The following is a 20,156-nucleotide window of genomic DNA, read 5'->3' on the forward strand; positions in this document are numbered from 1 at the left end:
TCGATCTTGCTCTCCATCCACACCCTGCTCATTGCAGCCTTGAATCTCGGCCTGGAGAGACCTGTACATCAATTCTGCTGGAAAGAACAATGGAGAGGCCCAAGGAAAGAGCTCAGAGTGCAGCCCCCATAGTCTCTTTTTTTTTCTAAATCGATGCAAGGAAGGTCAAATCAAAATGAACTTGCAAAGAGCTGCTCATTACTCAAAACTCCTTCACACAGCGTTGAATCTCTCCAAAAGTCTCTCTCTCTCAGAATTCGTGGTGCAAAAATGTTGCCGACAAAAAAAGGCAGGAAGCGCTCCCCCAGTCCCTTCCCGACTTCAAAACGCTCCCCTCAACCTGTCATTGCTAGCGGCAGGCGGTAAGGCAGGGGGTGTCGCTCAATATCCAGTCCAGGGCGCTACTAGGGCGTTGCACACTCGATTGACATCACGATCTGCGGGTGCAGGAGATTGTGGTGGTAGTGTTTGGCACCGCCGCAAAATGTCTGGTCAATTTCGCGAGCGGCGCAAACATCGTCATGCCCGGGCGCTAGTTACTTTGCACGTCTTAGGGCGCTAACTGGAGGTGCAAAGCAACCAAATTTTTCCCCCAATAAATGTCAATTGAAAAATAAGTATTCTATTTTGATAGTGAAGGTGACCTCATAATTCAAGTGCCAAATTCACGAGTGGGTTGTCCAAGAACTCCTCACTGGGAAAATAGAAAGGGTATAGTTAACCCTGCATATAATAAACACCATCATACATGCTAAATATTTGTGTAATGTATACAACATTGAAGGGACTACTTTGTTTTGCGGATGTACATCCTTAGTTGCGAGCGTATATAACAGATGCGTATCGATTTGTATAGTCAGTGCCGAAGTTCCAGTTACCCAGTAAAGATCACTTGAAGTTACTCTCAGTCTCTGCTGCTTTATTATTTTATGTAGTTGTGTATAGCGGTACAAACACAACAAATTGGCGACGAGAATTATGAACCTACGTCTTCCTATTCTGGCATCGCATCCAGAGGACACCGAAATTTGGAAGAAAGGAGCGAGAAGGCAGAGAAAACGGAGCACGCTTGCTAAGCTGGGCAGGGGATACGTAAGTCAAGTGAAAAGTGCACAGGACTGGCATGACACTAGCTAACTAGTAAAGAAAGAAAAACGGGTTTGGAAAAAAAAAAGGGCGATGATTGGCACGATTGCAGCATTTGATAGCAGCATTGAAGACTGGGCAACTTACATTGAAAGAGTGGAGTTGTACTGTGAGGCTAACGGAGTGGAGATAGAAAAGAAAGCCACTGTTTTGCTGAGTGTTATGGGCGCAAAGACATATGGGCTGCTATGTAGTTTATTAACCCCTGAAAAGCCAGCAAACAAAACAGTCAAACAAATAGTGGACACACTCCAAGACCATTTAAGCCCCAAACCACTGCTCATAGCTGAAAGATTTAAATTCCATAAATGGAACCAGAGCAAAAATGAAAGCATTTCTGAATATTTGGCAAAGTTGCATGAATTATCAGAACATTGCCAATTTGGAATGGGCTTATCAGACGCATTGAGGGACAGATTTGTGTGTGGCATGCAAAATGAAAGCACACAAAAGAAGCTCCTGTCTGGAAAAAGACCTCACATTGGAGAAGGCTCTGAGTATTGCAATATCAATGGAAGCAGCAGAACGTGGCACTTTAGAAATTCAACAAAAATCCCTGGAATATTCAACTAGTAAAATGTCACTGAAACAAGAAAAGAAGTGCTATCGCTGTGGCAAAATGTCACATGACCACAATGACTTGGTTTAAAGACAAAGACTGCAGACAATGTGGCAGACGAGGGCACATTGAAAGAGTCTGCAAAGCAAATAAGAAGCCGAAAACTGATGCAATACAGAGTAACAAAACGGTACATCAAGTGACTGAAAACAAGAAAACTTTCAAAGATAGATACAAGAAGGTACACTACGTGACTGGAGACAGTTCAGATAAAGAAAAAAGTGACACAGACTCAGAGGAAGAGGATCTGGCTTGTCTAAAAGTACACAGTGTGAAAGAGACGAGGGATCACAGAATAATATGGGTTACTCCAGAAGTGGCAGGAGAATGGAGTTGGACACCGGCTCAGCTTTAACAGTGATCTCTGTACATGACTACAAACTACTGTTTTCACACATACCGCTAAGGCCAATTAAAGTACTGTTAAAGACATACACAGGACAAAGAGTGTGCCCCAAAGGTAAAATAAAAGTGACAGTGACATACAAAGAAAAAAAAATACCACAATTGAACCTCTATGTAGTGGAAAATGGAGGACCACCATTGCTGGGACGCGAATGGCTCAGGAAAATACAGTTGGATTGGCACACCAGCCAAGCACTGTTTGTGTCAGCAAAGGAGGACAGCAACGCCACTCCTGAGAGACTGTCACAAATACTCTCTGACTCTCAGGAACTGTTCAAGAAGGGAATAGGAACACTTAAGGGCATGAAAGCAAAAATTAAGATTGAGGAGAACGCAAATCCAAAGTTCCACAAGGCCAGACCAGTGCCTTATGCAATTCGCCCTTCAGTAGAAGCAGAGCTGGAGAACTTGGAGCAGTTAGGGGTCCTGTCCAAGATGGATTGGAGTGAATGGGCCACACCTATAGATCCAGTGATGACGAAAACCTCCAGCCCAAAACCAGGAAAGCCAAGAAAAGTGCGCATCTGTGGAGACTTTAAGGTGACTGTTAACCCAGTCCGCCACACAGTACAGTACCCATTGCCTCGCATTGAGGACATCTTTGCTTCCCTGTCAAGAGGGGAACGCTTCACAAAGATTGACTTGGCCCAGGCCTATCTCCAAATGGAAATTGATGATGCATCAAAGAAGTACCTGACAATAAATACGCACAAAGGCCTTTACCAGTACAATCGGCTGGTATTCGGAATAGCATCAGCTCCTGTAATCTGGCAAAGGGCAATGGACCAAGTCCTGCAGGGGATCCCAGGTACTCAGTGTTATCTTGATGACAAGAATGACCACGACCACCTTTCCAACCTTGAACAGGTGCTCATCAGGTTACGGGAGTATGGGCTCTGAGCGAACCGAGACAAGTGTGAGTTTTTCAAAAAGGAAATCTCATACTGTGGATGTGTGATTGACAAGGACGGTTTACACAAGTCTCCAGACAGGATTGAAGCTGTGATTAATGCACCAACACCTGAAAATGTGTCTCAGTTGAGATCATATCTTGGACTGGTGAACTACTATCACAAGTTCTTGCCCAACCTATCCACAGTGTTACATCCACTAAATGCACTGCTACAGACAGGGTCACAATGGAAGTGGAGTGACAGCTGTGAACAAGCTTTTCAAGAGAGTAAAAGACTCATTACTTCAGAAGAGGTGCTAGCTCACTTTGACCCATCCTTACCTATTCGACTGGCATGTGATGCTTCACCCCATGGCATTGGTGCCGTGTTGTCACATAAGTTCCTTTGCCTCAAGATCATTGACTACAGCTGAACGCAATTATGCACAGATTGACCGAGAAGCCCTCAGCCTTGTGTGGGGAGTCAAGAAATTCAACCACTACTTGTATGGTCAACAGTTTACACTGTTAACTGACCACCAGCCCCTCGTTTCAATCTTCAACCCAAGGAAGGGCGTTCCAGTGATGACGGCACAACGGCTACAGCGATGGTCACTCTTCCTAGGGGCTCACCTGTATGACATTGAATACAAGGGGACCAAGCAACATGGCAACGCCGATGGTTTGTCACATTTACCACTGCCGACCTCAGCGAGAACTACAACAGTTGACTCAGCAGAGGTATTTCACACAAGTTGAGCAGCTACCAGTGACAAACTCCCTCATTGAAAGAGAAACACGCAATGACCCTACATTGTCAAAAGTTTGACATCATTGTGAAGGGATGGCCAGCGCATGGTGACTCATTGTTTCCAGCATTCTCAGCTAGGAGGGAGCAGTTATCAGTGTGTCGGGGAACACTGATGTGCGGCTCACGAGTTGTGATTCCTCCCAAGCTTCGTAACCGAGTGCTAGATGAATTGCATGAAGGACACTTAGGTACGGTAAAGATGAAAAGCCTTGCCCGTGGTTACGTGTGGTGGCCGGGAATTGACAAACCGATCGAGGACCTGACAAAGAGCTGCTCAGGATGTCAAAAGGTCCAGAACGCACCACCACAAGCCCCTCTCCATCCATGGGAATGGCCCTCATCACCATGGCAACGTGTGCACATCGACTTTGCTGGACCGTTCATGGACTCCATGTTCTTGATTGCAGTCGATGCACATTCCAAATGGCCCGAGGTCATTAAAATGAAATTAACCACATCTGAAAAGACCATTTCAGTTCTGAGGACCATGTTCGCTAGAAATGGCCTACCAGAACAAATCTGCACAGACAATGGACGACAATTTGTCTCTGACGAATTCCAAGGTTTCATGAAGAAAAATGGAATCAAGCACTACACATCTGCCCCATACCATCCAGCTACAAATGGCTTGGCAGAAAGATTCGTACAGACGTTCAAGAAGGCCATCAAAGCGAGAATCTACCACTGCAACACAAGATAGACAATTTCCTCTTTGCTTATCGGAACGCAGTACACGCAGCCACTAATCAGACTCCAGCGATGATGTTTTTGAACAGGAACCTGAGATCTCGCATGGACCTTCTTAAACCGAAAGTACATCGTGATGTAGAGAACAAACCGTTCAAACATTTGAATGCTAAGCCAACAAGAAGCTTCAGTGTGGGACAGTCAGTTCTTGCTTGTGATTTCCGGACGGAAAAGTGGCAACCAGGTACAATATCCACAAGAGAGGGACCACTGATTTATACAGTGGATGTGGGAGAGAACGTTTTGAGACGTCATGTGGACCAAATTCTGGATGTTCAGGTGGAAAACGCCCCTATACCTCACCCAGACTCACCTGACATGGAAACAGACACTCCTGATTCATCAGCATCAGCACCAGCCTCATCCACAGCTGAGAGCTCACCTGATGCACCTGTACCTGTACAGTCTCATTCCCCAAAGCAAAAGAGTCTGGAGAGACGTTACCCAGAGAGGCAGAGGAGGCCTCCCCAGAGACTTGACTTGTAAAAGGGCTGTTGACAAAATAAAATGTTATGTTGGAATTTGAATTTTGTTACTTTTAAGGAAACAAAAAGGTTACTGTAAAGACAGGCTCTGTATGTTAATTATAGAAATTTTGTGTTAATATACTATTAAACTAAAGGGGGAGGAAGTGTAATGTATACAACATTGAAGGGACTACTTTGTTTTGCGGATGTACATCCTTAGTTGCGAGCGTATATAACAGACGCGTATCGATTTGTATAGTCAGTGCCGAAGTTCCAGTTACCCAGTAAAGATCACTTGAAGTTACTCTCAGTCTCTGCTGCTTTATTATTTTATGTAGTTGTGTATAGCGGTACAAACAACAATTTGTTACATGTGTATTTGTAGTAACTGTTAAAGGAGTGTGAACGTGTGTTGGAGCCATGGTACAACACAAATTAGAGTCTCCAAACTTCCCATCCTGGACTCCACGTTAGTTGACATTGTAAAGGTTCCCTCTCCTGACTGGGATTCATGATAAGTGGACCGTGCATATTTCATATATTTTATTACTATATATACTTCATTGCTGGGGGAGCCCGGCGGTGCCGAGGCTTTCTCGAGGGCATGTTGTTGTTGGAAGAGAGAGAGGGAGCGACTGGGGGGAAGAGAGGGAAGGAGAGAGAGAGAGAGGGAATGAGAGAGAGGGAAGGAGAGAGAGAGAGAGAGAGAGAGGGAAGGAGAGAGAGAGAGGGGGAAGGAGAGAGAGAGAGAATGAAGGAGAGAGAGGGAAGGAGAGAGAGACAGAGAGAGAGAGAGGGAAGGAGAGAGAGAGAGGGAAGGAGAGAGAGAGAGAGGGAAGGAGAGAGAGAGAGAGGGAAGGAGAGAGAGAGACTGGGAGTGTGAGAGAGAGAGACTGGGAGTGTGAGAGAGAGAGACTGGGAGTGTGAGAGAGAGAGACGGAGTGTGAGAGAGAGAGACTGGGAGTGTGAGAGAGAGAGACTGGGAGTGTGAGAGAGACTGGGAGTGTGAGAGAGAGAGACTGGGAGTGTGAGAGAGAGAGACTGGGAGTGTGAGAGAGAGAGACTGGGAGTGTGAGAGAGAGAGACTGGGAGTGTGAGAGAGAGATTGGGAGTGTGAGAGAGAGAGATTGGGAGTGAGAGAGAGAGATTGGGAGTGTGAGAGAGAGAGAGATTGGGAGTGTGAGAGAGAGAGACTGGGAGTGTGAGAGAGACTGGGAGTGTGAGAGAGAGAGACTGGGAGTGTGAGAGAGAGAGACTGGGAGTGAGAGAGAGAGATTGGGAGTGTGAGAGAGAGAGATTGGGAGTGAGAGAGAGACTGGGAGTGTGAGAGAGAGAGACTGGGAGTGTGAGAGAGACTGGGAGTGTGAGAGAGAGAGATTGGGAGTGTGAGAGAGAGATTGGGAGCGTGAGAGAGAGAGATTGGGAGCGTGAGAGAGAGAGAGATTGGGAGTGAGAGTTTGGGAGTGTGAGAGAGAGAGAGATTGGGAGTGTGAGAGAGAGAGATTGGGAGTGTGAGAGAGGGGGGAAGAGAGAGCGACTGGGGGGGAAGAGAGAGCGACTGGGGGTGAAGAGAGAGCGACTGGGGGGGAAGAGAGAGCGACTGGGGGGAAGAGAGAGCGACTGGGGGGAAGAGAGAGCGACTGGGGGGGAAGAGAGAGCGACTGGGGGGGAAGAGAGAGCGACTGGGGGGGAAGAGAGAGCGACTGGGGGGGAAGAGAGAGCGACTGGGGGGGAAGAGAGTGCGACGGGGGGGAAGAGAGAGCGACTGGGGGGGAAGAGAGAGCGACTGGGGGGGAAGAGAGAGCGACTGGGGGGGAAGAGAGAGAGACTGGGAGTGTGAGAGAGAGAGAGATTGGGAGTGTGAGAGAGAGAGAGAGAGATTGGGAGTGTGAGAGAGAGAGAGATTGGGAGTGTGAGAGAGAGAGAGATTGGGAGTGTGAGAGAGAGAGAGATTGGGAGTGTGAGAGAGAGAGAGAGATTGGGAGTGTGAGAGAGAGAGATTGGGAGTGTGAGAGAGAGAGATTGGGAGTGTGAGAGAGAGAGATTGGGAGTGTGAGAGAGAGAGAGATTGGGAGTGTGAGTGAGAGAGAGAGATTGGGAGGGGAGGGGGGGAAAGGGAGGGGAGGGGGGAGAGTCCCTGAGCCCCGCCCCCCCCAATCACCCGAGCCCCGCCCCCCCCCGATCTCCCGAGCCCCGCCCCCCCCCATCTCAGGAGCACGGCCCCCCCCCCCATCTCCCGAGCCCTGCCCCCCCCCCCGGAGCCCCGATCTCCCGAGCCCCGCCCCCCCCCGATCTCCGGAGCCCCGCCCCCGAGCCCCGCCCCCCCGATCTCCGGAGCCCCGCCCCCCCTGAGGGTGGCCCCCCCGATCTCCCGAGCCCCGCCCCCCCCCCCCGATCTGTAGTCCGGGCCCGCAATCTCCCGATGTCCCGCCCTGCGATCTCCCGATGTCCCGCCCCCCGATCTCCCGCCCCGTGATGTCCCGCCTCCCGCCCCCCGATGTCCCGAGCCCCGCCCTCCGCCCTCCCGAGCAGCGGCGTCCCACTCTCCGGAGCCCCGCCCTCCAGATCGTCGATTGCGGCTGAGAGCCCCGCACTCCGAGCCCCGGCCGAGCCGGCTTGAAGTTTGCCGGGGTAACCCTTCCCGCTCACCAAGGCCGAGGTCCCGCCCCCCCGATGTCCCGAGCCCCGCCCCCCGCCCTCCCGAGCAGCGGCATCTCACTCTCCGGAGCCCCGCCCTCCAGATCGCCGATTGCGGCTGAGAGCCCCGCCCCCCCCCCCCCCCGGCCGAGCCGGCTTGAAGTTTGCCGGTTGCCGGGGTAACCCTTCCCGCTCACCAAGGCCGAGATCCGACGCCGCGTCTCACCTCCTGCTGCGCGCGCACCCCCTGACCCTCGTGGCTGAGGCCATTGCCCCGGGTAACGTGACGGGGGAGGGGGGTGATGAGCAGCTTAGCAGAAGCCCTAGCTCGGGCCTGGCTGGGCAAGAAAGTCCCAGGCTTTCAGGCCTAACAAAAAAACGGGAAAAGGTAGGAAAAAGAATGTTCAGTTTAGAAAAAATATTTACAAATGAATGAAGTTTTTTTTAAAACAATTTAATAAATTCAATTTTATTTTGCTGGAATTGTATATTTGAAAAGAAAGACGCAGAAAGCAGGAAAAAGAATGGAAGCAAGATGGCGGCCACTCACCTCGGTTCAGAAGGATAAGGCCCGCCCACACACGCACCGATTGGTCGACCGGTCAGGTCACCGAAGAGTAGGATTGGTCAATCGTCGAGTCACTCGACACTCAACTGTAGGATGGCACGCGCCAGGAACCCGCCGTCCGATTGGTCGACCTCGACGTCACACGGTCGCTAATAAGATGCTAATGAGCGGAACGCTGAACGTTTTTCGGATACCGCGGGCGCGGTTTTTGTCCGGCCGAAACGTAAATACGCCTATGACCGGTCCGGAATCGCAAGCTTTCTTTTGAGGCGATGCGCGCGTCGGTACGCTCTGTAACTTCCAAACGTATCGAGACCAGGCGGACAGACAGACAGACATCGGGACAGACAGAAGAGCCGCTTTATATATATAGATATGATTTGAGGAAAATTCCTTCTATTCTTTTCTCCCTCGTGTGCTTATCTAACTTCCCCTTAAAGACATCAATGCTATTTTCCTCAATTACTAGTGCATTCCACATTCTAACCACTCTTTGGATGAACAAGTTTCTCCTGAATTCTCTATTGGATTTATTAGTGACTATCTTATATTTATGACCCCTAGTTTTTGGACTCCCCACAAGTGAAAACATTTTCTCCGCATCTACCCGATCAAAACCTTTCATAAAGAGCTCTATCAGTTTACCCCTCAGCCTTCTCTCTTCTAGAGAAAAGAGCCCAGCCTGTTCAACCTTTCCTGATAAGTATATCCTCTCAGTTCTGGCATCATTCTTGTAAATCCTTTTTGCACCTTTTCCAATACCTCTATATCCTTTTTATAATATGGAGACCAGAACTCTGCACAGTACTCCAAGTGTGGTCTAACCAACGTTCGATATAAGTTTAACATAACTTCCCTGCTTTTCAGTTATGTCCCTCCAGAAATGAACCCCATTGCTTGGTTTGCTTTTTTAAATTGCCTTATTAACCTGCGTCACTATGTTTAATGATTTGTGTACCTGTACCCCTAGATCCCTTTGCTCCTCTGCCCCATTCAGACTCTTATTATCTAAGCAGTAAATGGCCTCCTTATTCTTCCTACCAAAATACACCACCTAACACTTATCTATATGGAAATTAATTTGTTAATTACACGGCCATTTTGCAAGCTTTTAATGGCTTCCTGCATTTTGTCACATTCTTCCTTTTTCTACTAGCTACACATCCCAATTTGGTGTCATCCGCAATTTTGAAATTGTACTTCCGATTCCAGAGTCCAAATTATTAATATAAATTGTGAACAACAGTGGTCCCAGCACCGATCCCTGTGAAACACCATTTCCCACATTTTGCCGGTCTGAGTAGCTACCCTTAACCCCTACTCTCTGTTTTCTGTTTTGTAGCCAGCTAACTATCCATTCTTCTACCTGTCCCTGACTCCACATATTCTGGCCTTAGTCATGAGTCTACTATGTGGTACCTTTTTAACAAAGGCCTTTTGAAAATCCAAATATATTGTGTCTACTGCATTACCTTTGTCTACTCTTTGTCACTTCTTCAAATAATTCAGTAAGGTTTGTCGAGCATAATCTCTTTGAAATCCATGTGGACTGCTCTTCTATTTTCAGCTTCTAGATGTTTTTCTATTACAACTTTGAGTAAAGATGCCATTATTTTTCCTACCACTGACGTTAAGCTAACTGGTCTATAGTTTCCAGGATTTGTTCTATCTGCCTTTTTAAATATAGGAATAACATTAGCTGTCTGTCAGTCCTCTGGCACTATTCCCTTTTCTAATTAATTTTTATATTTTTGTAATAGTGCCTCTGCTATCTCTTCCCTAACTTTTAATATACGTGGATACAATCCATCCAGACCAGGGGTTTTAACCTTTCTAAGTTTGATTAGTTTATCAATTATCTTTCCCCCTTTCTATCGTAAATGCCTTTATCTTTTTTTTTATATCTTTATCTTTTTTTTTATATCTTCTAATGTCATGCCCACATGTTAGTTTCCCTGGTAAATGCTGAGGCAAAGTAGCTATTCAATATTTCTGCCATTTTGCTGTCATTACCTGTGAGTTTATCTTGTGCACCCCTTAGTAGCCCTATCCCTATCCTGACTTCTTTTGTTATTCATGTGTCTATAGAATAGAGTCATCGGGGGAAAAATTGAGTCACGCCCCCTTTGGGGCGCTAACTTCGCCGGGGTGCTACTTTTAGCGCCCTGGAAAAATTAGCACCCCCCGCGGCCAAAATTGATTGGTAGTACCCCAAGAGGGAAACGGGGCGCTACTGTTGTGTTTGGGAATTGTTGTATTGGTCCTTGAGAAGTTAATAATGAGTGAATGGTAAGGTAGATGTGTGAAATGTACAAACATTCTCACTCATACTGCATCCCAAAATTATTCTCTGAAAGAAATCTTATCTAATTTGCATTTCTGAGTGTCAAAACAACTTTGTATCCTGAAAATATTGCCTTCTGACATTAACCAAGAGTGTGGGTGGCAAGACTGGCACAAAAATACCGCCAACACAGATAAAGAGTTTAAAAAACCGATAGGAACAACTCACTACCTGCGGGAGTGAAACTCCAGTTTCATTGTGCCCTTTCTAGGCCTCCAAGGTTGTGTTTTATGTCGGGTATAAATCACGTCATTAATAGGGTCCTTATAACATGAATTATTAGCTCTAAATGGCTGCGGCGAGATTAATTCACAATTACGGCACAAGTCTGGCAATTTCATAACCTGCAATTCATTTCAACGGAGAGGCTCATGGCAAGGCTGGAATTTTTTTGGTTTTGCCAAGGCTAATGGTTCAGCAATTTGTGGAGAATCAGAACTCGTGGTATATCTCTTCTTCGCCACAAATTGATGAATTTTTTAAAAACTAGTAATGGCAGGCACTGTGAATTCAGCGTTAATTTTCCAGCAATTTCTGGGTCCATGTTTCCTGATGATCACAAAATAAAGCTGATAATACTACAAAAAGAAAATAGTGCAGATGCTGGAAATCTGAAATAAAAAACAAAAAATGCTGGAGAAACTCAGCAGGTCAGGCAGCATCTGTGAAGAGAGAAACAGAGTTAACGTTTCAGATCGATGATCTTTCGTCAGAACTGGAAAAAAGCAGGAAATGGAACAGATTTTTAAGCAAGTGTAGGGGCTGGGAAAGGGGAGAGGGGATGAAAGAACAAAAGGGAAGATCTGTGATAGGATAGAAGGCAGGAGAGGTTAAGAGATATTCAAGGCAAAAGGAGATGGTAATGGGACAGATTAAGAAACAAAGGATGGCTCTAGATGAAGTGTAAATTGCGCTGGCAGAATGAAAGACAGCTGCCATGTGGGGGAGAAGGAAAAAAAGACACAGACAAAAAGTGTGGATAAAATATATATATATGATAGGGGCCGAGGTTATGATCTGAAATTGTTGAACTCTATGTTGAGTCCAGAAGGCTGTAAAGTGCCTAATCGAAAGATGAGGTGCTGTTCCTCGAGCTTACGCTGAGCTTCACTGGAACAGTGTAAAAGGCTGAGGACGGTGAGGTCAGAGTGGGAGTGGAGCGGAGAATTAAAGTGACAGGCGACCGAAAGCTCGGGGTCCCCCTTACGGACTGAACGGAGGTGTTCCGCAAAGCGGTCCCCCAATCTGCGTTTGGTCTCCCCAATGTAGAGGAGACCACATCATGAGCAGTGAATACAGTATACTAAATTGCAAGAAGTACAAGTAAATTGCTGTTTTCTCCTGGAAGGGGTGTTTGGGGTCCTGGACAGTGGGAAGCGGGGAGGTATAAGGGCATGTGTTGCATCTCCTGCGCTTGCATGGGAAGGTGCCGGGCGAAGGGGAAGGGGTGCTGGGGGTGGTAGAGGAATGGACCAGGGTGTTGCGGAGGGAGTGGTTCCTTCGGAATGCTGAAAGGGGAGGTGAGGGGAAGATGTGTTTGGTGTTGGGATCACGCTGGAGGTGGCAGAAATGGCGGAGGATGATCTGTTGAATGTGGAGGCTGCTGGGGTGAAAGGTGAGGACAAAGGGAACTCTCGTGGTTCTGGAAGGGAGGGGCGGGGTGAGGGCAGAGGTGCGGGAGATGGAACAGTCACGGTCAAGGGCCGTGTCAACCACAGTGGAGGGGAATCCTCAGTTGAGGAAAAAGGAAGACATGTCGGAAGCACTGGTATGGAAGGTGGCATCGTCAGAGCAAATGCGGCGGAGACGGAGAAACTGGGAGAATGGAATAGAGTCCTTACAGGAAGCGGTGTAGGAGGAAGTGTAGTCCAGGTAGCTGTGGGAGTCAGTGAGCTTGTAGTGAATGTTTGTCAATAGCCTATCCCCAGAGATGGAGACGGAGAAGGCAAGGAAGGGAAGAGTCGGAGATGGACCATGTGAAGGTGAGCGAAGGGTGGAAATTGGAAGCAAAGTGAATGAAATTATCTAGTGCAGGGTGAGAGCAGGAAACGGCACAGATACAGTCATCAATGTACTGGAAAAAGATGTGAGGGTTGGGACCTGAGTAGGACTAGAACAAAGAATGTTCCACATATCCCATGAAAAGGCAGGCATAGCTAGGACCCATGCAGGTTCCCATTGCAGCACCTTTGATTTGGAGGAAGTGAATGGAGTCAAAGGAGAAGTTGTTCAATGTGAGAACAAGTTCAGCCAGGTGGAGGAGGGTGGTGGTGGTTGGGCCTCTGTTCAAGGAATAATACTATCTTCAGGTTTCACAATACTAATCAATCTTATCTTTTAATTTGAATTATGCTGCCTATCTTGCTTATGCATGTACTTTAAATGAAACTCTTGAGTCTAATTTTAAAAAATGTATCAATGTACAAAGATGCAAATGCCTGATAGTTACAAGGCAGCACTTTGATCTTTTGGCTCTGCTAATGTTCAGAACTTGTTTGAGTTTGCTCTTGTAGTTTGACATTAGCTAAATTGTTTGAATTGCTAGCATCTTTTGCGTATATGTAATTTATTTCAATGTAAAATGTAATCATTCACAGTATAACAAACTCAAATCACTGTGTACAAGAAACATTTAAATTCCCTATTCTGCAATATTAGTTGAGAATTCTTTATTGTGCACTTTGATACTTGCATTTCATTGCATTGTTGCAATGTTATTTATTATGACTCAAACAAAACATTAAGAAACTTTTACAGTCAGAGGTTATTCCAGCAACTGTACTTGCTGCCTTGCTGATAAATGTATGCATCATTTCAAGATCTGAAACCTTGATGAGGTGACCTGTGATAAGCAGACTGCTTGACTTTATTTCTCACTTATGTGGCAAACAATTAAATATCATAGTCAAATTCATAATGATTTTCCTCATGCATAACTTATTTTACAACTAAACTATTTTTAATTATTGTATTGCATTTAAAATCTGTTGAAATGCATTCTCAGAATTCAAGTCATTTGCCAGCTTGTCTCCGTTTAAAGCACTCTAGCCTCTGAGTCCTAAGGTTTTGGGTTCAAGCCCCAAACCAGAAATTAAGCAAATAATTTGCCACAAATAATAGTGCCACTTTTTAATTTGATGCAAAGCAGTTTTGATTGTCCATCAATGGGAGAGTGGCTGTATAACTCAGAGCACAGTTAAACTCTCTGGTGTGAAGCACACTTCATGAAGCTGTCTTGCACCAGTTTGAATTCATTCACAGTATAATGCTTGCTTAAGCAAACCTCCAGTGCAGCATTGTCTAATGTGCAAACTTTGGATAAAATATTAAGCAAGGTTGCACCTCTCTGTGGTTCAAGTGGATATTAAAGATCCCATAGTGCTATTTGAAGAAGAGTAGGGAGCTTTCCAGTATCTTTACCAACATTCCTCCCTCGAGTAACACTATTAAAGATAGATGAACTGGCCATTTACCTAATTATCACTTATAGGGCCTTGCTATCTGCAGAAGGGTTGGGATGTTTGCCAACATAGCAATCATTGCACTTCAAGGGGTAAAAATTGGGGGGCGCTACCTTCTCCGGGGCGCTAATATTAGCGACCCGAAAAAGTTAGCACCCCCGCAGCCGATTTTCCCAGGTAGCGCCCCAAGAGGGAGGAGGGGCACTACTGGAAGCGCCCCGCATCCCTTTTGGGACACTGCAAGTCAATATCGTGGCGCCCATCTGGGCCACCAGGGATCAGGCGTGCTGGCAAATGAGCCCGGCACTCCGAGTGCCGGGCTCACAGAGAGCAGCCGGCACCCTGCGGGGAGGGGGCGCTCTGCGGAGGGGCTTCACGGGCCACGGACAGCAACGGGGGCAGTTGCTGGCAGGCGGCCAGCAACAAAAATGGCCGCCCACCACCTCCCCTTTAACTAGCACCGTCCTGGCTGCAGGTAGGCCCCCCTGACCCCGGCAGACATGGCGTCCGGTGATAAGTCAGGGGGCGCCACCCAATATTGCAGCCGGGGCGCTGCGCACGGCGATGACATCATCGCCAGTGGCGCAGCGCCGCATGGCGCTAACGGTTAGCACGTGCTAACCTCCCACTGAATTTCGCGGGAGGCGTTAGCGACGCCGCGCCCAGGCACTAGTTGATTTGCACCCCGTTAGTGCCCTAACAGGAGGCACAAATCAACCGAATTTAGCCCCCCAGGTGATTAATTGTATGTGAAGCACTTTGGAATATTGCTGTTAAAAATAAAATGCTATATAAATGGAGTTTTTCCCCCCTTTTTGAGCTGATTTATGTATCCTAAGCTAGTACTGATTTAAACCAGAGTAACCTCAGGAATTCCTGGGGTAAATTTTATGATTGAGAGCTCCCTGTGCACCATTTGCTGCCCATGATATCTGTGCCATGAGTCCAAAATCGTAAAATTGACCCCTATTTTGGCACTGTAAAATGCTGCTGTAAAAAGGCAGTGGATTTGCTACAAAATGATTCACATTGTATTAGTCACACTCCTTACCCACATTTCCTACGCCAGATTGTGACAGTGTCATTATTTCCTGCAATGATTTGTTGACACATTCTCTTCGCACTATGACTTGTCCCAGCGTTTTCATCTTTGTAAAGATGCACTGTGAAAACAATTACGTTTTAAAGTGGTTTCTGGTGATGCTGTTTTTCTTTTGCACTGCTTTGCTGTAACAATTCTCTCAGCAGTTCAATGACCACTTACCATTGTACTTTCTTGCTGCTTTTATATTGGTGTATTAATTCAGATTCTGAAAGAGATATTCTAGCAGTTATACTGCTAAATCCAGTTTTCTTATACCAGTGGCAAATTCTAGACCCAGTATTTTATGGGATTATAAGTCTGCCACTGGGATAAAGGAGCCAAATTTAGCAGCTGAGTACTGGAAACCAGCTCCCAGATGCTGGCCTTCCAGAACACAAATGAACACTGCTCCAACATAAAAGCAGCTTCAGATCTGAGTGGAATTTACCATTGTTTGCCAGAACTCAGTAGACACTTAAACAAGAACAAGCTATCTGCAAACAGGCTGTAAGAATCGTACAGCCAGCAAGTAATGCTTCTGAAGTGACTCTGGTGTAATGATACCCTATGGGAGGTGGCCGTGCAAAGAAGATACTCCTTTTATATCGTGGAATCACTTCCATTGGAGGAGGCTCCACGCTGAGTTAAGGCTGCTTGTTTATGTTGCAGGGCAGATTTCTGAGAACTGGCAACGCTGAAGCAACTGAGCATGCACAAAGCCGTACATGCACAGTTGCTGCCAAGTCACTTGTAGAACTTTAGATTCTGCTCCTGGCCTGATTAAATGTACAAGCATAATTTAAAAATAACACTGCTGGTCTATACAGATGGGTTGGGAGCTCAGATGCCCTGATGAGGGGGGAAAAAATGGCAGTATATGTCATCCAGCGCCAGCTCTTTTTTATGTTTGTCCCCAGTAGTGCTGCATCTCTGGTGGAAAGAAACCTCCTCTTGAGATGGGTTTCCATGATGCCGGAGGAACTAGTGCTGCATCACTTTACCCTGTATATATTGCAGTGCTGCCACATTAACTACCTCCGAGTATACAGCTGCTACAGACCAACTGCCAGCAAGTATTTCTGCACTTCAGCAATTAATTTTCCATAAACTCGAGTATAGCATCTACTTTACAGTTATCATATTGAAAATGGTTCATTATTTCAGTTGAGCTTTACCTCTCTCGATGTGCAGTATACTTGATATTTATCTTGTTCAGCATTGCGATGGCTTCGCAAAAGATTGTGGATTTTCCACAGGGTCCTCCCAATCCACTGCCATACCATCAACAAAAACCCCAGGGAAACGGCGTAAATGGCCGCTTTTATCATTTGCGCCATTTCTTCAGGAGTTCCGCTGAAGGTATGGCAGTAGATATGGAGCCTACTGTCAACAAGGGCAGACGTCGACGACTAAGTCCAACACTGCCTTCAGTGTGCCAGTGCAGCCTACAGTCGCCTGAGGAAGAGAGTGTTTGAAGACCAGGACCTCAAACCCAGCACCAAGCTCATGGTCTACAGAGCAGTAGTGATTCCCGCCCTGCTGTATGCCTCAGAGACATGGACCATGTACAGCAGGCACCTCAAAGCACTGGAGAGGTACCACCAACGCTGCCTCCGCAAGATCCTGCAAATCCATTGGCAGGATAGACGCACCAACGTCCGTGTTCTTGCTCAGGCCAACATCCCCAGCATCGAAGCTTTGACCACACTCGATCAGCTCCGATGGATGGGCCACATTGTCCGCATGCCCAATACGAGACTCCCAAAACGAGCGCTCTACTCTGAGCTCCGGCACGGCAAGAGAGCCCCAGGTGGGCAGAGGAAACGCTTCAAGGACACCCTTAAAGCCTCCTTGAAAAAGTGTAACATCCCCACCGACACCTGGGAATCCCTGGCCCAAGACCGCACAAAGTGGAGGAGAAGCATCCGGGAAGGCGCCGAACACCTCGAGTCTCTTCGCCGGGAGCAAGCAGAAGTCAAGCGCAAGGAGCACACGTCAACCCAAGTACCCCACCCACCATCTGCCCCACCTGTGACAGAGACTGTAGGTCCCGCATTGGACTCATCAGTCACCTGCAAACTCATTTTTAATGTGGAAGCAAGTCATCCTCGGTTCCGAGGGACTGCCTAAGAAGCAGACGATATGGAGAACCCCTGCAGAAATTTCAGGCAGAGCTGAATTCTGTTAATCTACTGAATTTTTCAAATTGTTCTTACAAAACATTATTTTACTTTTTAAAATATCTTATTGATCCTTCAACTCTAAATATTAATGTTATCAGCTGTACAACAATTTTTTTCCTTTCAATGCTGACTTCTGATAAAAAGCATCAACAAATGCTGTCAATTTACTATGAGATTGAAATCCCATTATGGCCATTAATTTCCCATAATTTTATTGCTATGCTCTCTGTCTGTATGTATTTTGCTTATTTAAGTGTTAACATAATTTATATAAGATGGTGATTTCCCTGGTATAACAGTGAAAAAATGTCCATTCAGTTCTTCCCATAGTATGTAAACCTTTTTTTGGACGACTGGGGGAAAAAAAACTGACCATCTGTCATGTTTAAAATAAAACAAAAACTTGGTGAATCAATGTATTTCGGAATACACAACCTTTCCTCTTTTAGTTTACAATATAACCTGTCCCCTTGGGCTAGATTTTGTCAATGGGGGCGGGACTGCTGGTTGTCGGGTTTCAGTCCCGCCCCCGATGACGTCTGGCCAACCCACGCTATTTTCCCTTGATTGACCTTGTTAAGCCCACCCTGCGGGCTTACCGGCCAATTAAGGGAAAGCCAGTGACCGAGGACATCAGCGTATGACGTTCATCTGTCAAATTTATTGTCAGCGTTTGACAGCTTTGAGAAACTGTCAAACGCTGACAATTTCTGTTCTAAGGTGAGCCCTTGCTCAAAGACTCACCAAAACCCCTCTCCTCAGCAGAAAGCAGATGGCTGCTGCATCTCAGATTCTGTCATCTCTACCGTTGAGATGAGGCACCTCCAGATCCCCAAGGGTTAAAACCTGCAGGAGAAGCAAAGGTGAGGAAACTTTTCCCAACACTTTTTACACTCACCCCTCCACACTTGCACCCATCACTCAGCTCCACAGCGGACTTTTCGATCCCTCTCACCCCAACAGACCCACTGCTCGCCTCGCAGCCGTCTGGAAGCCCGCACTTGCAAGGGTAAAATTGGGATAAGCCTCATTAATTGGCTCTAATCCCCTTCTCGCCTCGGGGACCCGCCTCCCGGGAAGATGGCACGGAGGCGGGTTGGGAGCGGGGTCGGTACCCACTCCCAGTTTCTGCCATTTTCCCGGCAGACCCGCCTCCCCAGGGCTGGGAAAATTCCCCCCCTTGATCTTGCAGCCTACAGCACCCCCTGCTGATGGAATAACAAGGTGCAACCAGACACTGCTACTGTAACCAGGACATGTCTCAGATTTGATCCTGGTGTTTGCTAAGAGCACAGAAGCATGTGTTTATAAAAAAATTTTTAAAAATCACTAACAATAGCAGGAAAATAATAAGCAATTTCTGATAAGCTAATGCATGCTCAGCAACCCTGCTTCGGTGAGTGACTTTTGAATATGCATTTGGACTTCGTTCCACGCAACAACAGTTGGGGGGAGAGATCGAAAGGCAGGATAAGCCACGTGTAAAACTCTGCCCCTGTTATTTTATGAATTTTAGGATTGAGGTGCTGTTGCAGCAACTCTTGTGTTCCTTAAGCCTGACCTAAGCATTATAAATTGGTCTGTTCCTTTGGTCACAACCTTGTAGATGATTTGACATCTCTGTAGTTTTGAGTAAGCCGCTCTTGTCAACTCCACTTGTCTGTACTGAGACCAGGAGCAAGAGATGATTTTCTTTCCCTACATATTGCCAAAAGAGGGCTACAGTATTCCATCACTGGGTGGAAGTAGGCTTTGTTGAGCACTCGCTGATGGTAATAACTGGGCTCTGCTATCCTTCTACCAACTTCTCCAGACACTTACTTGTTTGCTCCATGGTGAATCTGATGAGATTAACAAGCCAACTGAAGAGCGTTTGCAATTATTATACAGTAGCAATATTAGCTTAATTTTTCTTGATGGTCTCAATTCAACACATGATTTTCTGGACCAGTGTCCAATGTCTATTTACATCTGTTAGTTGTTGCCTTTACAGTAATGTTAACTCCCCACCTGAGAGAGCAGTCATTAGCAAAAGGGAGTAGTGTCAGTTCGATATTTGCCAGGTCATCGCGAAAGCTGAAAACAGAATGGAAACTGATGTGTTCTGTGTATCTTCTGCAATGCTTTAAATCATTACCAAAATGATAAGCCTTTGCTCCATGCAGTGTTAATAAATTAGTAGATATGCGTGGTACGTCTTGGCAAGTGTTACATTAATGAAGAATACATAGGGTTTATGCACTGATATGATTTCATTTTTTTAATACCCCAGTATACGAATAAGGATTCCAGTCAGTATGTACGTATGAGGCCAAGCTGTGAGATTGTGACTGAGTGCACAACTGTTTTTCTTTCGTTTGGATTGGGGGGGTGACTCAATTTAATGATCTCTCAGCTTTCCATAAAGTTTATGAAACTTGAGGAAGACTTGGGATATCGTAAGAAATAGGAGCAGGAGTAGGCCATACGGCCCCTCAAGCCTACACCGCCATTCAATAAGATCACATTAAATCTACCTTTTAATGAAATTGCTGAAAAACTATTATCTCTGTTCATTTTCAGGGATGGATCAGCTTCAGCAACCTATTACTTTGAAGAGAAAACTGAAACAGTCAATGAAGTCAGACAATCTACCTCATCCACCAGCTCAGCACTTACTTTAGATCAGTTGGAGCAGAAATGGCTTTACTACAAGCCACTTAAAGTGGGAGAACGAGAATTTCCATTTCGGAATCTCCAGGTAACGCAACAAGAAATTGTTCTTGCTTACTGAACCGAATTGAGTTTTATTG

At 46.4% G+C, this 20,156-nt stretch overlaps 1 protein-coding gene across 2 annotated transcripts in view; it reads left to right on the top strand.

Moving 5' to 3' along the window:
- Positions 1 to 20,156, top strand: part of pla2g7 (phospholipase A2, group VII (platelet-activating factor acetylhydrolase, plasma)) — a 176,461-nt gene that overhangs the window by 94,505 nt on the left and 61,800 nt on the right. For both annotated transcript variants that reach the window (XM_085996800.1, XM_085996801.1), the window contains exon 6: positions 19,927 to 20,104. In XM_085996800.1, coding sequence (XP_085852926.1) covers positions 19,927 to 20,104 — 178 coding nt within the window. The remainder of the gene's footprint in view (positions 1 to 19,926; positions 20,105 to 20,156) is intronic.

Source organism: Somniosus microcephalus, chromosome 9 (genome assembly GCF_052327205.1).
Source record: "Somniosus microcephalus isolate GS21.2 chromosome 9, FLI_Smic_1.0, whole genome shotgun sequence".
In the NCBI taxonomy this organism is placed as follows: Eukaryota; Metazoa; Chordata; class Chondrichthyes; order Squaliformes; family Somniosidae; genus Somniosus; species Somniosus microcephalus.